Raw genomic sequence first — 17,825 nt, forward strand, 5'->3', positions numbered from 1 at the left:
CAGGGCAGTGGGGCTGGCTCCTGAAGACAAAGCTGCCAGGGCACCCCCAGGGGAGGCCAGAAGGAGCCTGAGCAGAGCATGTGAGTGAAACCCACTCCTCTGCTGATGTGATGTAAGTTGCCTGGGCCTGACCAAAAGGCTAAATGGGAAGAGTCAAGGAGGACACGTAAAATGGGATAGTAGCCCCAAATGGCAGCTTGGCTTTGACTAAGTTTGAATCACATATTGACTTTATACACACACACACACACACACACACACACACACACACACACACATATGTATATGGATATATACGTAGTTATTAGGGCACCTGAACTGTATGTGTTCCAATATTTTTTGCTGCTATACACTGGGAATGGGAGCTTATGAACAAATGAGGATCAATTTAAAAAAATTAAAAAAAAAAGATGCTACACGCATTCTTCATCTCAGGACTGTAAATCTTAACCTTGTTGTATAAAGTCATGACCGCCTTCCAAATCCTTGGTATTAATCCACTTATGCACTGTTCACCTTTCCAGCAGAATTAGCTTCGTCTTGAAGCATCTCACACTGTATCTATCCAACTCTCATTTAAGTGCTCTTATAAAAAATCAGTTACTTATTCTTTCCTTTCAAGGAAAAGAAAATCAAACAAACTTGGTAGATATTCTGGAAAAGAAAGCATTGAATTAAAAAATAAAAACGGGGTCTGTGATTATGCACTGCCATCCAAAAATAAACTGAAGACTTAATTACTAACTCAGAAATAGGATCCAATCTATTCACAGTTTCTCAAGGGGTAATTTTGTGGGCTGCCCTTAAGCCGTGATGTTTACTCTTCCTTTCCGCTCTCTGTGCTATCCAGACATTTCCTGGTTTTGTTTCTTAATATATTTACATGGGAGGTTATAGGAAAGGTAAAGAAGACTCTAATTAACTGCTTTTTCTACCAGAGGCTGATTAACAATATGAATTTGCTTTGTCCTCTAAACAGCCATTTAGTCCCCAAGTTCCAATCTCCAAAGGACGTCACTGGGATGCAGCTTAATACATCTGAAAATAAATGTATCATCTTCTCTTTCAAAGTCATTTTCATAATTAGTAATTTGTTCCTCTATGTTCTGGTAAAATGATGGTATTGGTTGATTTTAGACATGGAGGATGAAGAAAGCACAGATGCTTTCAGCTTCGATAAAAGTAATGTTTGACTCACAGTGATTTAAATAAACAACGGTTGCTTTTCTTCCCACACAAAAAGGAGGACAAGTGGTTACTGACTCTGGTTCACTGGAGCTCTGGTTTTCTTGATCATACCGCTCCAGGCATGGTATCTATATTTGAACAAGGACAATGGAGGGGGAGGGTGGAACCTCTGTATTAGAAAAACAAACGCTTTCTCAGAACACGTTATCTGACTTCTGCTTACCTGTCATTAACTAGGACCATGACCCAACACTGCTGTGGACGACAAGCAAAGTCTCTCTCTCTCTGGCAGCTAACCTATGAGGGTGATCTTAGGCTTGATACAGAAGTCACAGCTAGCAAAACAGACTTTTCTGCGACTCACAAAACAAAAATTTTGCCTAACCAGTCATGAACACCACCTACTTCAGCTCAAAATATTTTCACACCAGCTTCTTCACTCCATGTGTCCTGAATTAGAAACATAGATAAACAAATCAAATACGAGCTCTACAGGGATTCACAAATTTCACCTTATGGTGCAGCAACTCTTGTAGTTTAAAAATTATGCCCGATACCTGCCAGGACCCTTCTAGGACTTACTCAGACCCTCACACCTCTTTCCTCACTCCCTTTCTCCTCCACGTCATCTGAGATGCCCCTTGGTTCTCCTTCGGTTCTCCCTTCCAGGAAGAAGTGCATAAACCTAACTTTAATAGGGATGCTTCTGAAGGCTTTTTTTTTTTTTTTTTTTTTTTTTGCTCAGATTTTCACACCCAGAAAAAGGATAGAAGGAAGTGGGTGGAGGACAAGAGTTGAGTCTGGTGCCTGGAGATGTTTGCCACAGAGAAGGAAAAATGCCAGGCACTAGGAACAGATGAAAGACGGTACTTGTGCAAGGAGAAACAAGATTATCTGCTAGATACACTCTGGCAACTGATGGTTTGATGAAGTCCTCTTCCTTAAGAGCAGGGTCTCACTCAAAGGGTAAAGCTACAGGCTTCTGATGTTGGAAGAGGCTTCTTGTCCACTACGTACCCTCTCCCTTTCCAGTTCCACAGCTCTTTATGAAATACAGCAAAAGAAACCAGAGGTCGTCAAAAGATGAATGTGATGATCTTATCAGACGCAGCATCTCATTGTTTAATCGGCAGCTGTGTGCTTGTGAGTTGTGTGTATCCAACTATCTTCTTGAAATGTCCACTTAGATGTCAACAGACCTTTCAACTCATGCCCAGCACTGAATTCCTCATTTTCCCTTCTGCCCCATGACTAACCTTCTCTACCACTAGCCTTTTCATCAGAGGACATGGTAACTCCTTCCCTCCAGTTGCTGTTGCCAAATCATTTGGTTTATCGTCACGTCGCCTCTTCTTCTCAGGGCTGGAACCTAGTCCATTAAGAAGCCCTACTGACCCCACCTTCTCAGTGTACTCAGAACTGGCCACACCACACTCTCTCTTGTGCTAGCGCCCTGGCCTCTGGACACAGCCTCTCTTACCTGGGTTACTATCACTGGCCCCCAGCTTCTACCTTTCCTCTTCCCACAGACAAGAGTTAGCCTTCAAAACTGTAAGGTAAATTGTGCCACTGCTCTACTCAGAAACCTGCAATGCCTCCCTACTTCTCTCAGAATGGAAGCCAGATCCTCATGATGACCTACAGGTCTCCAGGACCTGGCCTCTATGATTGTCTTATGATGACCTACAGGTCTCCAGGACCTGGCCTCTATGATTGTCTTACGATGACCTACAGGTCTCCAGGACCTGGCCTCTATGATTGTCTTACGGTGACCTACAGGTCTCCAGGACCTGGCCTCTATGATTGTCTTATGGTGACCTACAGGTCTCCAGGACCTGGCCTCTATGATTGTCTTGGCCTCTTTTGGGGATCTGCTCCTCATCCTTGCAAACCTGCCACCCAAGCCACTTGCTGATCCTAGATGATGCCAGACAGCCTTGTTTCATTGACTAGCCTCTTTTCCTATAATTGTTTCCCCCCAAATTGGTGAATTCTTCTACCTTTTCCGGGCTTCCCAAGTGGTGCAGTGGTAAACAATCCACCTGGTAAACAGGTAGAAAGTGAAGTCTCTCAGTCGTGTCCAACTCTTTGCAACCCCATGGACTGTAGCCTACCAGGCTCCTTTGTCCATGGGATTTTCCAGGCAAGAGTACTAGAGTGGGTTGCCACTTCCTTCTTCAGGGGATCTTCCTGACCCAGGGATTGAACCTGGGTCTCCTACAAACAGGTAAACAGGAGGCACAAGAGACCTGGCTTTGATCCTCGGGTCAGAAAGATCATCCCCTGGAGTAGAAAATGGCAACCCATTCCAATATTCTCACCTGGAAAATTCCATGGACAGAGAGCCTGGCAGGCTATAGTCTACGGGGTTGCAAAGAGTCGGAAACAACGGAATGACTGAGTATACATGCATACTTCTTTCGGTTCTTGAATTCACAAATGAAGTCAACATTAACCAGCCTCTTTAAACTACAATCCAACATCAATCTCTTTAAAACGCCAGTCCTCCTTGATTAGCCCAACTTTTTTTCTTTTTTCTAAATAGCACGTATTTTTACTAACTTACTATAATGTTAATTTATCACATCTTTGCTTCCTCCCCTTCTCCCAGAATGTGAGATTTACAAGTGCAAGGATCTTTGTTTTGGTCAATTAACCTAAGTGCCTAGAACAGTGCCTGGCACCATAGATGCACTCAGAAAGTACTACTAAACACATAATTCTGCAGCTTGGCATGCTTGCTCTCTCCTTGATTCAATGTCATGTTCAGAAAGCAAATATATAAACAAAACAAGGCGCATGTAAATCCACTCCCCCCCATAAAAAAGTTCAAACCATAGAATATTTCAGTATCACACATAGCAAAACTCTTTTGCAATTGTCTTCCCAAATTATTTTCCTAAGTTCTACTCATAAAATCAATGCAGCTGCTCCTATAATCTCTAAACATTTTATAAAAATCACACTTGTGATTTCTATTTTTTATCCTATGTTTTCAATTTCCCCTTTTAAATTTTTTTTTCAAAAATAGCTCTCAAATCAATCAAGCTGAAATTTGAAAGGATAAAAGTAAGAAAGAGCCAGTGTAGGGCTGCTCAAGGAGAATTTAGGTAGTTTGAAAATAAAATGGTAGCATGGCAGTTGCAAAGTTTCAGTTAGTAAGGGCGTAAGACTAAACCAGAGATGAGCCAGAGATGTTTCATTAAGGAGTCATGGATGGGTCAGAGCTGTGTGAAGACAAGGTAATGGCCCGGGTACTCTCCTATGCAAAGAAAGATTAAAGGTGAGCTCAGCAATGAGCACCTCAATGGCTTAAATAAGGTGAATATAGCTCTGAATTCTACATGCAAAAACACAACACTTCACAGATTAAGACAGAACTGTGCATATGTTGGTGAAAAAGGAATCTGCTATTTAATACATTGTTAATTAATGTACAGAAATCACTGCTCTGGTAATCATTTCACTGTATATGTTGTACACCTGAAACTCTAATATAATGATATAGGGCAATTATACCTGAAAAAAAAAAAAAAAAGTCAATGCCCTCAAAAAACAAGACAAGCCGAGAAGGTATTCAATAGTGGGTTTAGGAAACTGGCGATGCATCAGAGGTGATTACTTCTGCATAGGCATTCTTCTGGGTTAGCACCCTGCAGGATAAGAAAGATGTATTCCTTATTCCGTCAGCTACAGGTCACTCAGCAACACAGACAACGGCACGGAGCCAGTTTGGCAAAAGAACACTTCGTATATTCCTGTACCTGCCCCAAACTGAAATGTGCATCCCTATTCCACATTGTCTCTTGTATTCTTCTCCTTACCAGGAGGGCCTGGTTCATTTACCAAAATCTCATTCATTCTTTTGGAGACATTTTAACGTCTAATATTGCCATGGGTGTACAACAGTGAAATCGCAACACTTCACCCACACTTCCTCGGTAGCAAACAATTTAAACACAATTCCCAGGAAACATGCTGTTTGGAGTGAAATAACAGCATCACCATAAAACCTAGCCAGTTTACAAAAGCTAGATGAACTAACTTGGGTATTATTGACAGAAATTATTGTATCATTAAAGTTACTGACATAGAAAATAAACAAGGTACTAAAGTGACTCGTTACTATCCATTACTAAGAGGGGAAATCTTCCTGTATGGAAAATCATTATTAAAATTTATGAATACACAGAGAATATAAGAATATATGTTCTTAGAAAATACATTTTTCAGTTTATGTGATTATTACCACCACTTGCTTTAGGCAGAAATAACAACTATTACATTATTGATGGTTCAAAAATTAGGAGTATATTTTTATTAAAATTGTTCGTTGCTCTGTTTAAGTATAAATGGTTTAGGCTATAAGTACCTATATTTGCATAAATGCAATAAAAATAAGCACTATGCTATGCCTTATTATAAACATATTAAAGCTTTAAAAATTTACATTCTTCAGACATCATAAACTCTAATTTATCATTCACATGAATACTACTTGATTAAGATTATATAAAGCAAGCTTATTTCATAATTGATTATTTTATATATTTTTAAGATTCATTTTATGTCTCTATATGGCTTCCCCAAGGATCTCCTATTAAATGAAGTAAGTTTCAGTTCAGTTCAGTTCAGTCGCTCAGTCGTGTCCGACTCTTTGTGACGCCATGAATCACAGCATGCCAGGCCTCCCTGTCCCTCACCAACTCCCGGACTTCATTCAAACTCACGTCCATCGAGTCGGTGATGCCATCCAGCCATCTCATCCTCTGTCGTCCTCTTTTCCTCCTGCCCCCAATCCCTCCCAGCATCAGTCTTTTCCAATGAATCAACTCTTCGCATGAGGTGGCCAAAGTGCTGGAGTTTCAGCTTTAGCATCATTCCTTCCAGAGAATACCCAGGGCTGATCTCCTTCAGAATGGACTGGTTGGATCTCCTTGCAGTCCAAGGGACTCTCAAGAGTGAAGTAAGGTTAGAAGAGACTTAAGATCTATATTTTCTTGGGGACAGACTGAGACTTGTGGAACTTTAATTTTCAAAATATAAAATTAATTAAAAATTTTTTCAGAATAAGATAATCTTCTCATAAAAGATTTGAAAATAGGATAGACCATCACCTAAATCCACCAGGTTAAATTCAATCCATAGTTAGATGTAGTTTTTTTTTGTGGGAAATACATCTCAAAATGAAATATTTTCATGTTGTAATAAAATGAACTTCTTAGAAGCATGTTATGGTAGTATATGTAATGCTGCCATAATATTTCATATAAAAGTTGTATCTTTCCACCATGTAAGAGGTCAGCTAAGTTTTTATAAAAAGTCTCCCCCTGCCCCCAGATTTGTAAAAACTTATAAGGATGAGATAGCAAGACAGTTCAGTACTCTTGCCTAGAAAATCCCATGGACGGAGGAGCTTGGTGCAGGCTGCTGTCCATGCGGTCGCAAAGAGTCAGACACAACTGAGCGACTTCACTTCATAAGGATGAGATCTTGTTATATTTCACTAAGTCTACTTTATAAGCAGACTCAACTACATTAAATATCCTACTTCAATAAATCCCCATATTGCCTGCCAATAATTTTCAACATTTCTTTTCCTCTAAGAGGGGGCTTTATATGGGATCATACACTGAAGATAAGTCCTGACCAAGACAAAGAGAAGGGGGACCTTTCTGCTGTGGTCATAGTTTATATGCATGCTGCTGCTGCTCCTAAGTCGCTTCAGTCGTGTCCGACTCTGTGCGACCCCATAGACGGCAGCCCACCAGGCTCCCCCGTCCCTGGGATTCTCTAGGCAAGAACACTGGAGTGGGTTGCCATTTCCTTCTCCAAAGCATGAAAGTGAAAAGTGAAAGTGAAGTTGCTCAGTAGTGTCCGACTCCTAGCGACCCCATGGACTGCAGCCCACCAGGCTCCTCTGTCCATGGGATTTGCCAGGCAAGAGTGCTGGAGTGGGGGTGCCATCGCCTTCTCTAGTTTATATGCAGAGTTTATTTAAAAATAAGCTGAATTCTGTTTCCAGCTGTCACTTGCAAAACTAAATGCAAAATGATCACATTCACCAAGGAGGGTTGAATGGATTAATATGACATCATAGACGGTCGTATATAACCATGCCCTGATATGAACATCACTTCTAATATCACAAACATATACCACAGGCATGGCCAACGGCTCCTGCCACCTTGCCCCATATAGGGTTGTACATTTCAGAGTTTAACTTGTCCGACAACAAAAACATGAATTTTGAAAGTTTGGCAATTCGAGGTAGGAAGACAGACCACTTACCTGTCTATGATGGCACACATGTCAATGCTGACATTCGCAAAACTTCCAGGCCTCCTTTGCGCCACTTCGGATAAATTTACGAGTTGATCATCCACTTGAATGAGCTGCATGCATCCTTGGAATGAAGGCTGAAGGACAGTGTGACTTGAGTTATTCATCTGGTTCAGATAACCTGTGAGAGAGAAAAAAATGGGAGTGTTCAATTCTGTGTGCGGCGTGCTTCACTAAAATTCCTCTGGGTGGTTTTCCCTGAGCACAGCCATCGCATCCAACTGCTGTGTTTTGTTGATCCTACTCATGTTGTATTCAATGGGGAAGAATGAATTCTTTTGAGAAAACGGTATTATTTCAGGGGAAGGCGTGAGGGTTGAACCTAGGTGAGTGCTTGTCTCTGGGGTCTAGCATTCTTCGCATTTTCTCATTTGACATCTTTTTCACCCTGCCAAATCTCTCTGTCCCTCTGTTCATTGCTATACTTCCTCATCTGACTCTGTCTTCAGAGATCAGGAGGTACGATTTTAGACCTTTCCCAGCTATCCAACCGTCTTTCTTTTATATCTTCAATATTTACGTCTATTTTCTTAATTTGTTAGAGGCCTGTTATTCAGATGTCAAGAAGTTAAAACTTACTGTTATCAACTAAGGTGGGCTTCTTTTATGAATTAATATCTAACTCAATCCAAAGAAATATTTGCATTACAAATAATTTCTCAATTTATAAAACCCAAAGAAACATAAAAAGATAAATTTAGGCATAAGGGTCAGTTACCCTGCTCTGAATATCCATCTCAGGTAAGGTACCTACTATGATATAGGGAGCAAAAGTGATAAGAAGTAAAACTAAAGTTTTAAAAAGATGAATAACAAGGCAAGAAGACAAAATTTCTATGAGGATTAGAAACTATTGGTTCTATTATGGAGTAGAACGTGCATATGCCAAGGCTGAGATTAGAAACTTTTTCAAAATCTTATTGCAAAGTAACTTTAAAATAGCATCAAAAATCAATTGCCTTATGCCTTTTCAATAGAAAAATTGTAATACATGTTATGTATAAAAAACCTGTGGGCCATATGGAATAAATCTTCTTGATCCCATTAAACATCTCCATAGTCCCCCAAAGCTATTTTTCATATTGTCCCTATACAAAATTCACCTACCAGAGCAAATTTAAATGATAGTATTTTTCTGCTTAAAAATCTCAAGTTACTGACAATCTTTTCCATCTAATATTATATTTACAGCAAAAAAAATAATAATTTATACAAAGTGGCTAGTATCAAACGAAGTGAAAGTCGTTAAGTCGTGTCCAGCTCTTTGAAACCCCGTGGACTATACAGTCCATGGAATTTTCCAGGCCAGAATACTGGAGTGAGTAGCCTTTCCCTTCTCCAAGGGATCTTCCCAACCCAGGGATCGAACCCAGGTATCCTGCATTGCAGGCAGATTCTTTTCCAGCTGAGGCATTGTATAGTCCATGGGATCACAAAGAGTTGGGCACAACTGAGCGACTTTGGTATCAAGATGTGCCATTAATTGGATAAAAGGGAATTTTCAATAAAAACTTTTTCAGAAATTGCCCATTAAGTGATTTTTAAAATGTCCTATTTTGTTTGACTAGTAACAGTGTTTTAAAGTAAAAGAAATCTCCCTTTAATAATGGGTTACATAATTAAAACCTAATGATAATCAATTGATTCCTCTTTAAGGGTTAATCACAGAAGTGTACACAATCATTTTCTATCAACAAAGTACTAACTAAAAATAAGGCTACACTTAAGTAAATTTCTTGAGTTAAAAATAAATATAAGGCTCTATTTCAATGTCAAACATATGGTATTCTTTTTTCTTCTTCTTTCTTTTCTGAGTCACTTTTTTCCCCCATTTACACTGACTTAATCCCCTCAGAAAATTGCTGATCTTAGCTAAGTTGTCTATTTAGACTAACTGTGTGCATACATATGATTTTCAATCTGTCTAATCAAGATAAAATTGAATGGGGTTTAATGTCTAAACTTAGCAGAGAAAAAACATCCAGCTGTAACTTTATCGACTATTCTTAACAAGATGATCACTTGATTCTGGTTTTTGAACACTTGAAGTCTCTAAATATCCACACTCGCTTTGAAGTATTCCAAAACGGGTAGATGTATTGTGAGAACAAGATCTTCTCTGAAGCAAGGCAGCTGTGTAACACACAGATCACTACAGATTGAGTACGGTTAAGTTCATAAAACAAGACTTCATCAGTTACTCATCACAATGTTGTTTACTCCTGGTGAATTTTGGAGTTTGAAGTTATCCAGTCCTTTCGTTTTCCTACATGAGATACATTCTAGGAGAAAATACTTGTAGTACAAACTTCTACATGTCCATTAAAATGTAGCCATGAAGACTTATTGCTCTTGAAGGGGTTATCAGTAATGGCTGAAAGAAAGGTGAGGAAACGGTGTTCTCAGAAATGGAAGAAAGCTGGATCCTTACTGTGTTGCAGTGGAACTTACTGTGGAAAGTTCAGCAACACTGTGATAATATTGAAAGTAAATCACTGCACTTAATGAACTTTATCATTAGCTGAGGATATTTCTGTGTATAGTATTCTGGCTACCTTCTTTCTGCTTATAGGGGAAAAGGAGAGGAAAACTGTCAAATATGAGGAAGCCAGGTCTTAATGGATTTGAACATAAAATATTTTCTTAAACTTCAGTCTCTCCAGATGTTGAACAATGCAAAAATTAAGAAATCTCTTCAAGGCAAATTTCAACCACCAGGAAAACGTGATCTAAAGATGATAATGAGGTGTGACTATAAAATCCATATTAAGACCTCCAACATATATTAGACAATGCTTCCAAGAACCATGCATTCAGACAAAAGAACCTCTATGTAGCTTAGCGGTGTGTCTTACCGAGCCCCTGATTTAAACAATGAAGATTCTAAAAATAATCTTCCTCAGCATATTAGCGGAAGCCCAATGTTAAAAAAGAAAAAAAAAACTTATCTGTATGAAAGTGTAGATAAGGCTTTTGTTTAATGGAGTAGAGCTTAATTACATTTATAGGTATCCTACAAGTTTTTAAGAGAACTGTACTAGTAGAATATTGACCACTCCCTTATAGTTAACGGCTTAAAGATGTGTCTCTGATACTGGAAATTACTGATACGCTAGCCCAATCCCCTCTCCTTGAAATGAAGGACAGCATATTATTTATTTTCTGTATTAGTTCCCTTTATGTCAAATATAATTTCAGTAAAAATCCTAATGCAATAGTATGTGTGATTCTTTCAATGAGTACCCTAAAGTTCAGGATTTAACATAGTAGATTAATAGCAGGGTTGTTTGGAGGAAAAGAAAAATGCATCTGGGATAGTGAGGTTCAGAAATGAATAGATATAAAATGGATAGAGGGTCAAACTCAATTAAAATTTGATAAATTATTATAAAAATTATATATAGTAAAAAAGTAAAGTCATTTGTTTCAGCTTAGAGCGTAAATTTACTACATCTATGTATTTGAAATAAAAAATGTAATGTTTCTATATTGGTTGTTGTTATTGGGTTCTATGATCTGACAATATGTTGTAACCCCCACGGTGAATTTTAACCGTGCCATTCTCAATTGCGTCTATCAGTGAGCTGGGCCATTATGTTACCTTACTGGTATGTCTGAAATTTCCATCTTAAGACTTAGCATATAAAACCTTTATACCTGATTTAAAGCTCAACACTTTGCTATTCTCATTGACAAAACAAACACGTGCATTTTCACAGTTTTAAAATTTTAACTCAGATACACATTAGTGAAAAATATGCTGATATTTGTTTTGACATTCAAATGCCTATTTAAGTTTTAAACTATAATGTTAACTTGATGGAACAAAAAAACAAACAATAGGCAACAGGCTGAATATTTTACATGTCTGGAAATACACACCTGCATGACTCTATACTTATTTTAAAGTAGGGATGTTTAGGAGGTTGAGAAAGGCTAGTGAAATGCTGTAAAGATGCTCAAAACCATTTAGTGTCTTCCTTTCAGTATAATCTTGTGCAAATTTTCTACTAATCTCTACTGTTTACCAAATCTTTCTAAATAATTCACCCTGGTGGAGGTTGGGGCCAAACAAGCAGTGTGTTAGAGTGAGCCAGGAGTGAGCCCAGTGGTGGCTAATGCCTGCAGCCAGTCAAACACACACCCACCTGGCATGGCCAGGAGACTGACTGCAATACAGATCGATGGAGCAAACAAATAAATATATTGAAGAGAGTGGGAGCCAGGTTCACAATGGCAGGAAAGGAGGGTACAAATGAAAAGTGGGAGATCTTGAGTGGGTCCTATGGGTTTATATTGGAATTTATAGTGTGCAATTGTGGTTTTCGGTATATACAGATAGATAAAGAAATAAATCTAGATGGAACTGTGTATATGGTCGACATAGAGGCGGTTCCTACCATCCACTGAAGATGATCCACAGAAGGATTACACCCAGAAGCAATCAGTGTCTTCTTTGTTAGTGCTCTAATTAAATGCTAAAAGATGTCCATTCTTAACCTCCTCAAAAAAATCTGAATCACACTGATATATGCTGGAAACTGATACAACTATAATTTTTTTTAAAAGCTGTCTATTCTTGCTCACTATGCTTCAGCCATCCCATTCTCTTGTCTGTGCTTCAGAAAAACCAAGCCCGTTCTACCTGGAATTTTCTTCCTCTTTGCATTTTTCATGGCTGACTTATGATTCAGGTCAGTTCAAATATCACCTTCTGAGAGGTGACCACTTCAAAAACCGTGGTACTTAAAATTATTCTATCCATTTTCTCATTCAAGTTCCGCAGCAACTTATTTCTTGTCATAGAATCTGTCACAATCTGTATTTATCTGGATTGGTTTGTTTACTTACGTGTGTGTGGTTCTGATTGTATCTTTTTCCTCTTTAGTGTAATAGTTTCATGACATCAACTGTACTGTCTTATTTCTATATGAATTAAAAAAATATTTGTTGAGAAAACACCACATATGATAAAAACTACCAACCTACTTATATTAAAACAAGCTATGGTATACATAGCTTGTATCATGAGAAAGAGTACACCATGAGAAACGCTGAACTGGAAGAAACACAAGGTGGAATCGAGATTGCCGGGAGAAATATCAATAACCTCAGATATGCAGATGACACCACCCTTATGGCAGAAAGTCAAGAGGAACTAAAAAGCCTCTTGATGAAAGTGAAAGAGGAGAGTGAAAAAGTTGGCTTAAAGCTCAACGTTCAGAAAACGAAGATCATGGCATCCAGTCCCATCACTTCATGGCACATAGATGGGGAAACAGTGGAAATAGTGTCAGACTTTATGTTTTGGAGCTCCAAAATCACTGCAGATGGTGATTGCAGCCATGAAATTAAAAGATGCTTACTCCTTGAAAGAAAAGTTATGACCAACCTAGATAGCATATTCAAAAGCAGAGACATTACTTTGCCAACTAAGGTCCATCTAGTCAAGGCTATGGTTTTTCCAGTGGTCATGTATGGATGTGAGAGTTGGACTGTGAAGAAAGCTGAGCACTGAAGAATTGATGCTTTTGAACTGTGGTGTTGGAGAAGACTCTTGAGAGTCCCTTGGACTGCAAGGAGATCCAACCAGTCCATTCTGAAGGAGATCAGTCCTGGGTGTTCTTTGGAAGGAATGATGCTAAAGCTGAAACTCCAGTACTTTGGCCACCTCATGCGAAGAGTTGACTCATTGGAAAAGACTCTGATGCTGGGAGTGATTGGGGGCGGGAGGAGAAGGGGACGACAGAGGATGAGATGGCTGGATGGCATCACTGACTCTATGGACATGAATCTGAGTGAACTCCGGGAGTTGGTGATGGACAGGGAGGCCTGGTGTGCTGTGATTCATGGGGTCGCAAAGAGTCTGACCATGGCTGAGCAACTGAACTGTACTGAACTGATGGTATACATGGGAGATGATCAAGATGCAAAGTGTCTGGATCACTTTGTATCCCAAGATACAAAGTATTTGGAAATAAATTATTTTTCAACAGATTGAAGCTCCACTTTATAACATAATATAATCTCCATTTTAAGACTTTGATGGATCCTTCTGTACTTGTTAGGTGAATGATCGAGTGAATATGTTTGAATTTTTATCCTGAAATGAGGTGATATCTAAGCTTGCATCTTCACTTCCTTCAAGACTCAATTTCAGTCACCTTATCAGAGAGGCCTTCTCTGATCACCAGTTAAAGAATATTCTCCCATCCCTTTGACAGTCTATCCCCTTATCTGATTCATTTTTTCATAACTCACCACCACATTGCATACTATATATTTGCTTATTGTTTTCAGTCTTTGTACTGGGATATAAACTCCTAGATCTCTTACATAATAGAGGCTCAACTATTGTCTATTGAATGAACAAAAAAATCATTGAAGAATTTTGAGCATGGAAATAATTTGTTTTTTGTTATTTTTCTCCTGGTGAAGATAGGAATAAGCTTATCTTATCAGAATAAGCTGGCAGAGGGAAACTGGAGGTGAGGGTTGCTTTACAAAAGAATCATTGGACAAATTCCAATGTCTTTATCTAAAGTATGTCAATAAAGCTGATGTAGAGGGGATGGGTGAAAAATATTTCATAGGAAGATATGACAGAACTGACTGATCTCCTGGATATGAGCACCGCACAGAGAAAGGTGACTAGACTGACGGATTTCTGGGTGAGCAGCTAGATGGATGCTTTTGCCTTCATAAAAAAGAAGATGCAGGAAAAGCATCTGGTCTTTAAGGAGTGGGATGAAAGGGGAGGAGAAATGGTGGGTGGCTCTGATGAGTTCAAAGCTAGCCTTTTCAAGCCTGAAGTATCACTATGATATCAAAGATAAAATATTCAATCCAGAGGTTGATATTAATATCCGGATGTCGGGAAAGGGGTCAGAATTTGGAAGTGATTTTTTTCATTCACTATGTAATGAAGGTGGAAGAGACTGCATAAAGAAATTGTATAGTGTGCTAAGCAAAGAAATTCAAGGCTGGAACTCAAAAAATCATCTACATGTCATGGGGAGAAGCAAGAAAACAAACAAGTGAAGAAAACCAAGAAAGAGGCAAGAGAAAACCCAAGGGGTGGTATCCAGGAAGTGAAGGAATGTGTAATAATATCAAAGATCACAGAATCCAAATTACAAAAGGCGGGGCTTGACTTAGGTTTACCGTTTAGATCAATGGGAAACTGGAGAAATGAGTATGGATCACAAATTGCATTGCTTAAAGAGAACACTATTACTCATACTATGTATGAAGTAGATAACTAATGAGAACATACTGTATAGAACGGGCAACTCAGCTTAAGCCACCATGGTGACCAGAATGGATACATGTATATGTATAGCTGATGCATTTTGCTGTACAGTAAGAACTAACACAACATTGTGAAGCAACTATACTCCAATAAAAATTAATTTCAAAATTAATAAAAAGATAGAACACAACATATGGGAGAGCAAAAAGCACAGCAATCCTAGCATCCCATTATAAAACAGTGGCACACGAGTGAAAGGCTAACATCTTTGGAGGTAATTTTTATGAGTTAATTTTAATTATATAAATTATTTAATATAGTCTGTTGGCTTTTTAAAATTTAGTGTGTCATTTATATTTATTGCTTTATGTTTATCTACTGTTTATTTATAATAAATGAACAGTAGATATAATGTTAAGAATTTTGTCTCTATCAATTTTTTCCCCTTGAGCAAATTAACTAAGTGCTCTCTTTCTTTTTTCTTTATCTATAAAATAGGAAAGCGTATAATGCTCTAGCACAGGAGGTTAAGAATTAGTAAGAACATAACTACAAAGTAAGTGCTTAAAAAATGCCTGTGAGTATATGTGTGTGTGTACCCAAGGGATCTTCCCAACCCAGTGATCGAACCTGCATCTCCTGCATTGCAGGCAGATTTTTTATCATCTGAACCACCAGGGAAGCTATAACTTGATTAGGAGCCTTTATTTGATAAAATGAATTAGCAAGATTTTAAAATAATTTCCAAGGTCTTTCTTTCTCTCTAATATTCTGGTTTTCCAAGTGCAAAGTGTATTTATAGTGATGTATAAAATATGGTGTCATATATTATGAAAACAAAATTTAAATTATTTTTAAAATAGTATGCATGAGTTTGATTTTCTGTAATTAAAATTAATTTCATAAAATGTATTATGAAATTACAGGTAGATTAATTTAAAATATATATATTAGAATATTAAAACTAAACAAACATTAATATCAATATATTAAAAAACACTTTATCAAAACTTTATTGGCTCAGGAGGATTACAATTTTTCAAATAAAATTATCTATGAGTCTCCCCTCCTATTCTCATATAATACTTATAACAAATATAAAATGTATTTATACCAAATTAGCTTAAATTTAGAAGATAGAGGACATATTTCAGAGTGTCTTTTAATAATCATGAAGAAAACTACAAGAACATAGGAAAACAAGAGGAAATCAGAGAAACACACTAGCTATCTGGACAAATTGGGATAGTTAGCAATTTGCAAATCAAATTGTACAATGTGATTTAAAAAGCCATTTCTGCCCTGGGGCCACCATAAAAAGAAGAGCAGAATTACCAAACTGAATAATTAAACTCTTACGTCTTTTTAATATTTATTTAATTTCTTTATTTGGCTGTGCTGGAGCTTCATTGCAGCCTGTGAACTCTTAGTTGCAGCATGTGGGATCCAGTTTCCTGACCTGGATGGACCCCAGGCCACCTGCAATAGGAGCATGGAGTCTCAGTCACTGGACCACCAGGGAAACCCCTTATGTCATTTTGTAAATGTTAAGTGATCTTTTAAAAAACGTAGCTGTGTATTCATATATAGAGAGTGCAAAATGCAAAATAAAAGACTTTATAGTTGATAACTTTAATTCTATATGACCATACTATTAGTATATGTAACATACAAAATAGACAAGAACATTCATATATTCACAAAATAAAATAATATTGCCTCTTGATTCTTCTGTGCAAGTTGTTTGGTGATGTCTATGGAATTATACAATACTTTGAAAATATGATCTTAGTGGTCAGGCATATGGGCTTCAGAACAGCAGAACTGGTTGCCAACCCAATCCTGCATGTATTCAGTTACACAGTTATGCCTTGAGCAGGTCACTTGCCTTTTGCTTAATGTATTTTTTTAAATTAAATTGTGTATATTTAGGGTATACAACATTGTGTTTTAATATACATCTACATAGTTTCGTAAAATAATCCTGAGAAATCTGTATGCAGGTCAAGAAGCAACACCTAGAATGGGACATGGAATAACAGACTGGTTCCAAATTGGGGAAGGAGTATGTTAAGGCTGTATATTGTCACCCTCATTATTTAACTTATACACAGAGTACATCGTGCAAAATGCCAGGCTGGAGGAAGCACAAGCTGGAATCAAGATTGCTGGGAGGAATATCAATAACCTCAGATATGCAGATGGCACCACTCTTATGGCAGAAAGTGAAGAGGAACTCAAAAGCCTCCTGATGAAAGTGAAAGAAGAGAGTGAAAATGAAAGTGAAAGAAGAGAGTGAAAGGGCTGGCTTAAAGCTCAACATTCAGAAAACTAAGATTATGGCTTCCAGTCCCATCAGTTCATGGCAAATAGATGGGGAAACAATGGAAACAGTGACATAGTTTATTTCCTTGGGTTCCAAATCACTGCAGAAGGTGACTGCAGCCATGAAATTAAAAGACAGTTGGTTCTTGGAAGAAAAGCTATGACCAACCTAGACAGCATATTAAAAAGCAGAGACATTATTTTGCCAACAAACGTCTGTCTAGTCAAAGCCATGGTTTTTCTAGTAGTCATGTATGGATGTGAGAGTTGGACTATAAAGAAAACTGAGCCCGAAGAATCGATGCTTTTGAACTGTGGTGTTGGAGAAGACTCTTGAGAGTCCTTTGGGCTGCAAGGAGATAAACCAGTCAATTCTGAAGGAGATCAGTCCTGAATATTCATTGGAAAGACTAATGTTGAAGCTGAAACTCCAATACTTTGGCTACCTGATGTAAGAACTGATTCACTGGAAAAGACCCTGATGCTGGGAAAGATTGAAGATAGGAGGAGAAGGAGACGACAGAGAATGAGATGGTTGGATGGCATCACTGACTCAATGGACGTGAGTTTGAGCAAGTTCAGGAAGTTGCTGATGGACCGGGAAGCTGGGCATGCTGCAGTCCATGGTGTCGCAAATAGTCGGACACGACTGAGCAACTGAACTGAACTGAATTGCAACTCTCCCAGTTTCATTAGGAGCCTGTTAACTGCACAGCTT

General features: G+C 38.2%; 1 protein-coding gene across 1 annotated transcript in view; it reads right to left on the reverse strand.

The window, feature by feature from the left end:
* The window catches only part of CNTNAP2 (contactin associated protein-like 2), a 2,354,843-nt gene that overhangs the window by 1,006,419 nt on the left and 1,330,599 nt on the right, over nucleotides 1-17,825 (reverse strand). The window contains exon 11 of the mRNA XM_018046828.1: nucleotides 7,480-7,651. Coding sequence (XP_017902317.1) covers nucleotides 7,480-7,651 — 172 coding nt within the window. The remainder of the gene's footprint in view (nucleotides 1-7,479; nucleotides 7,652-17,825) is intronic.

The sequence above is a fragment of the Capra hircus genome, chromosome 4 (genome assembly GCF_001704415.2).
Source record: "Capra hircus breed San Clemente chromosome 4, ASM170441v1, whole genome shotgun sequence".
NCBI classification, from domain to species: domain Eukaryota; kingdom Metazoa; phylum Chordata; class Mammalia; order Artiodactyla; family Bovidae; genus Capra; species Capra hircus.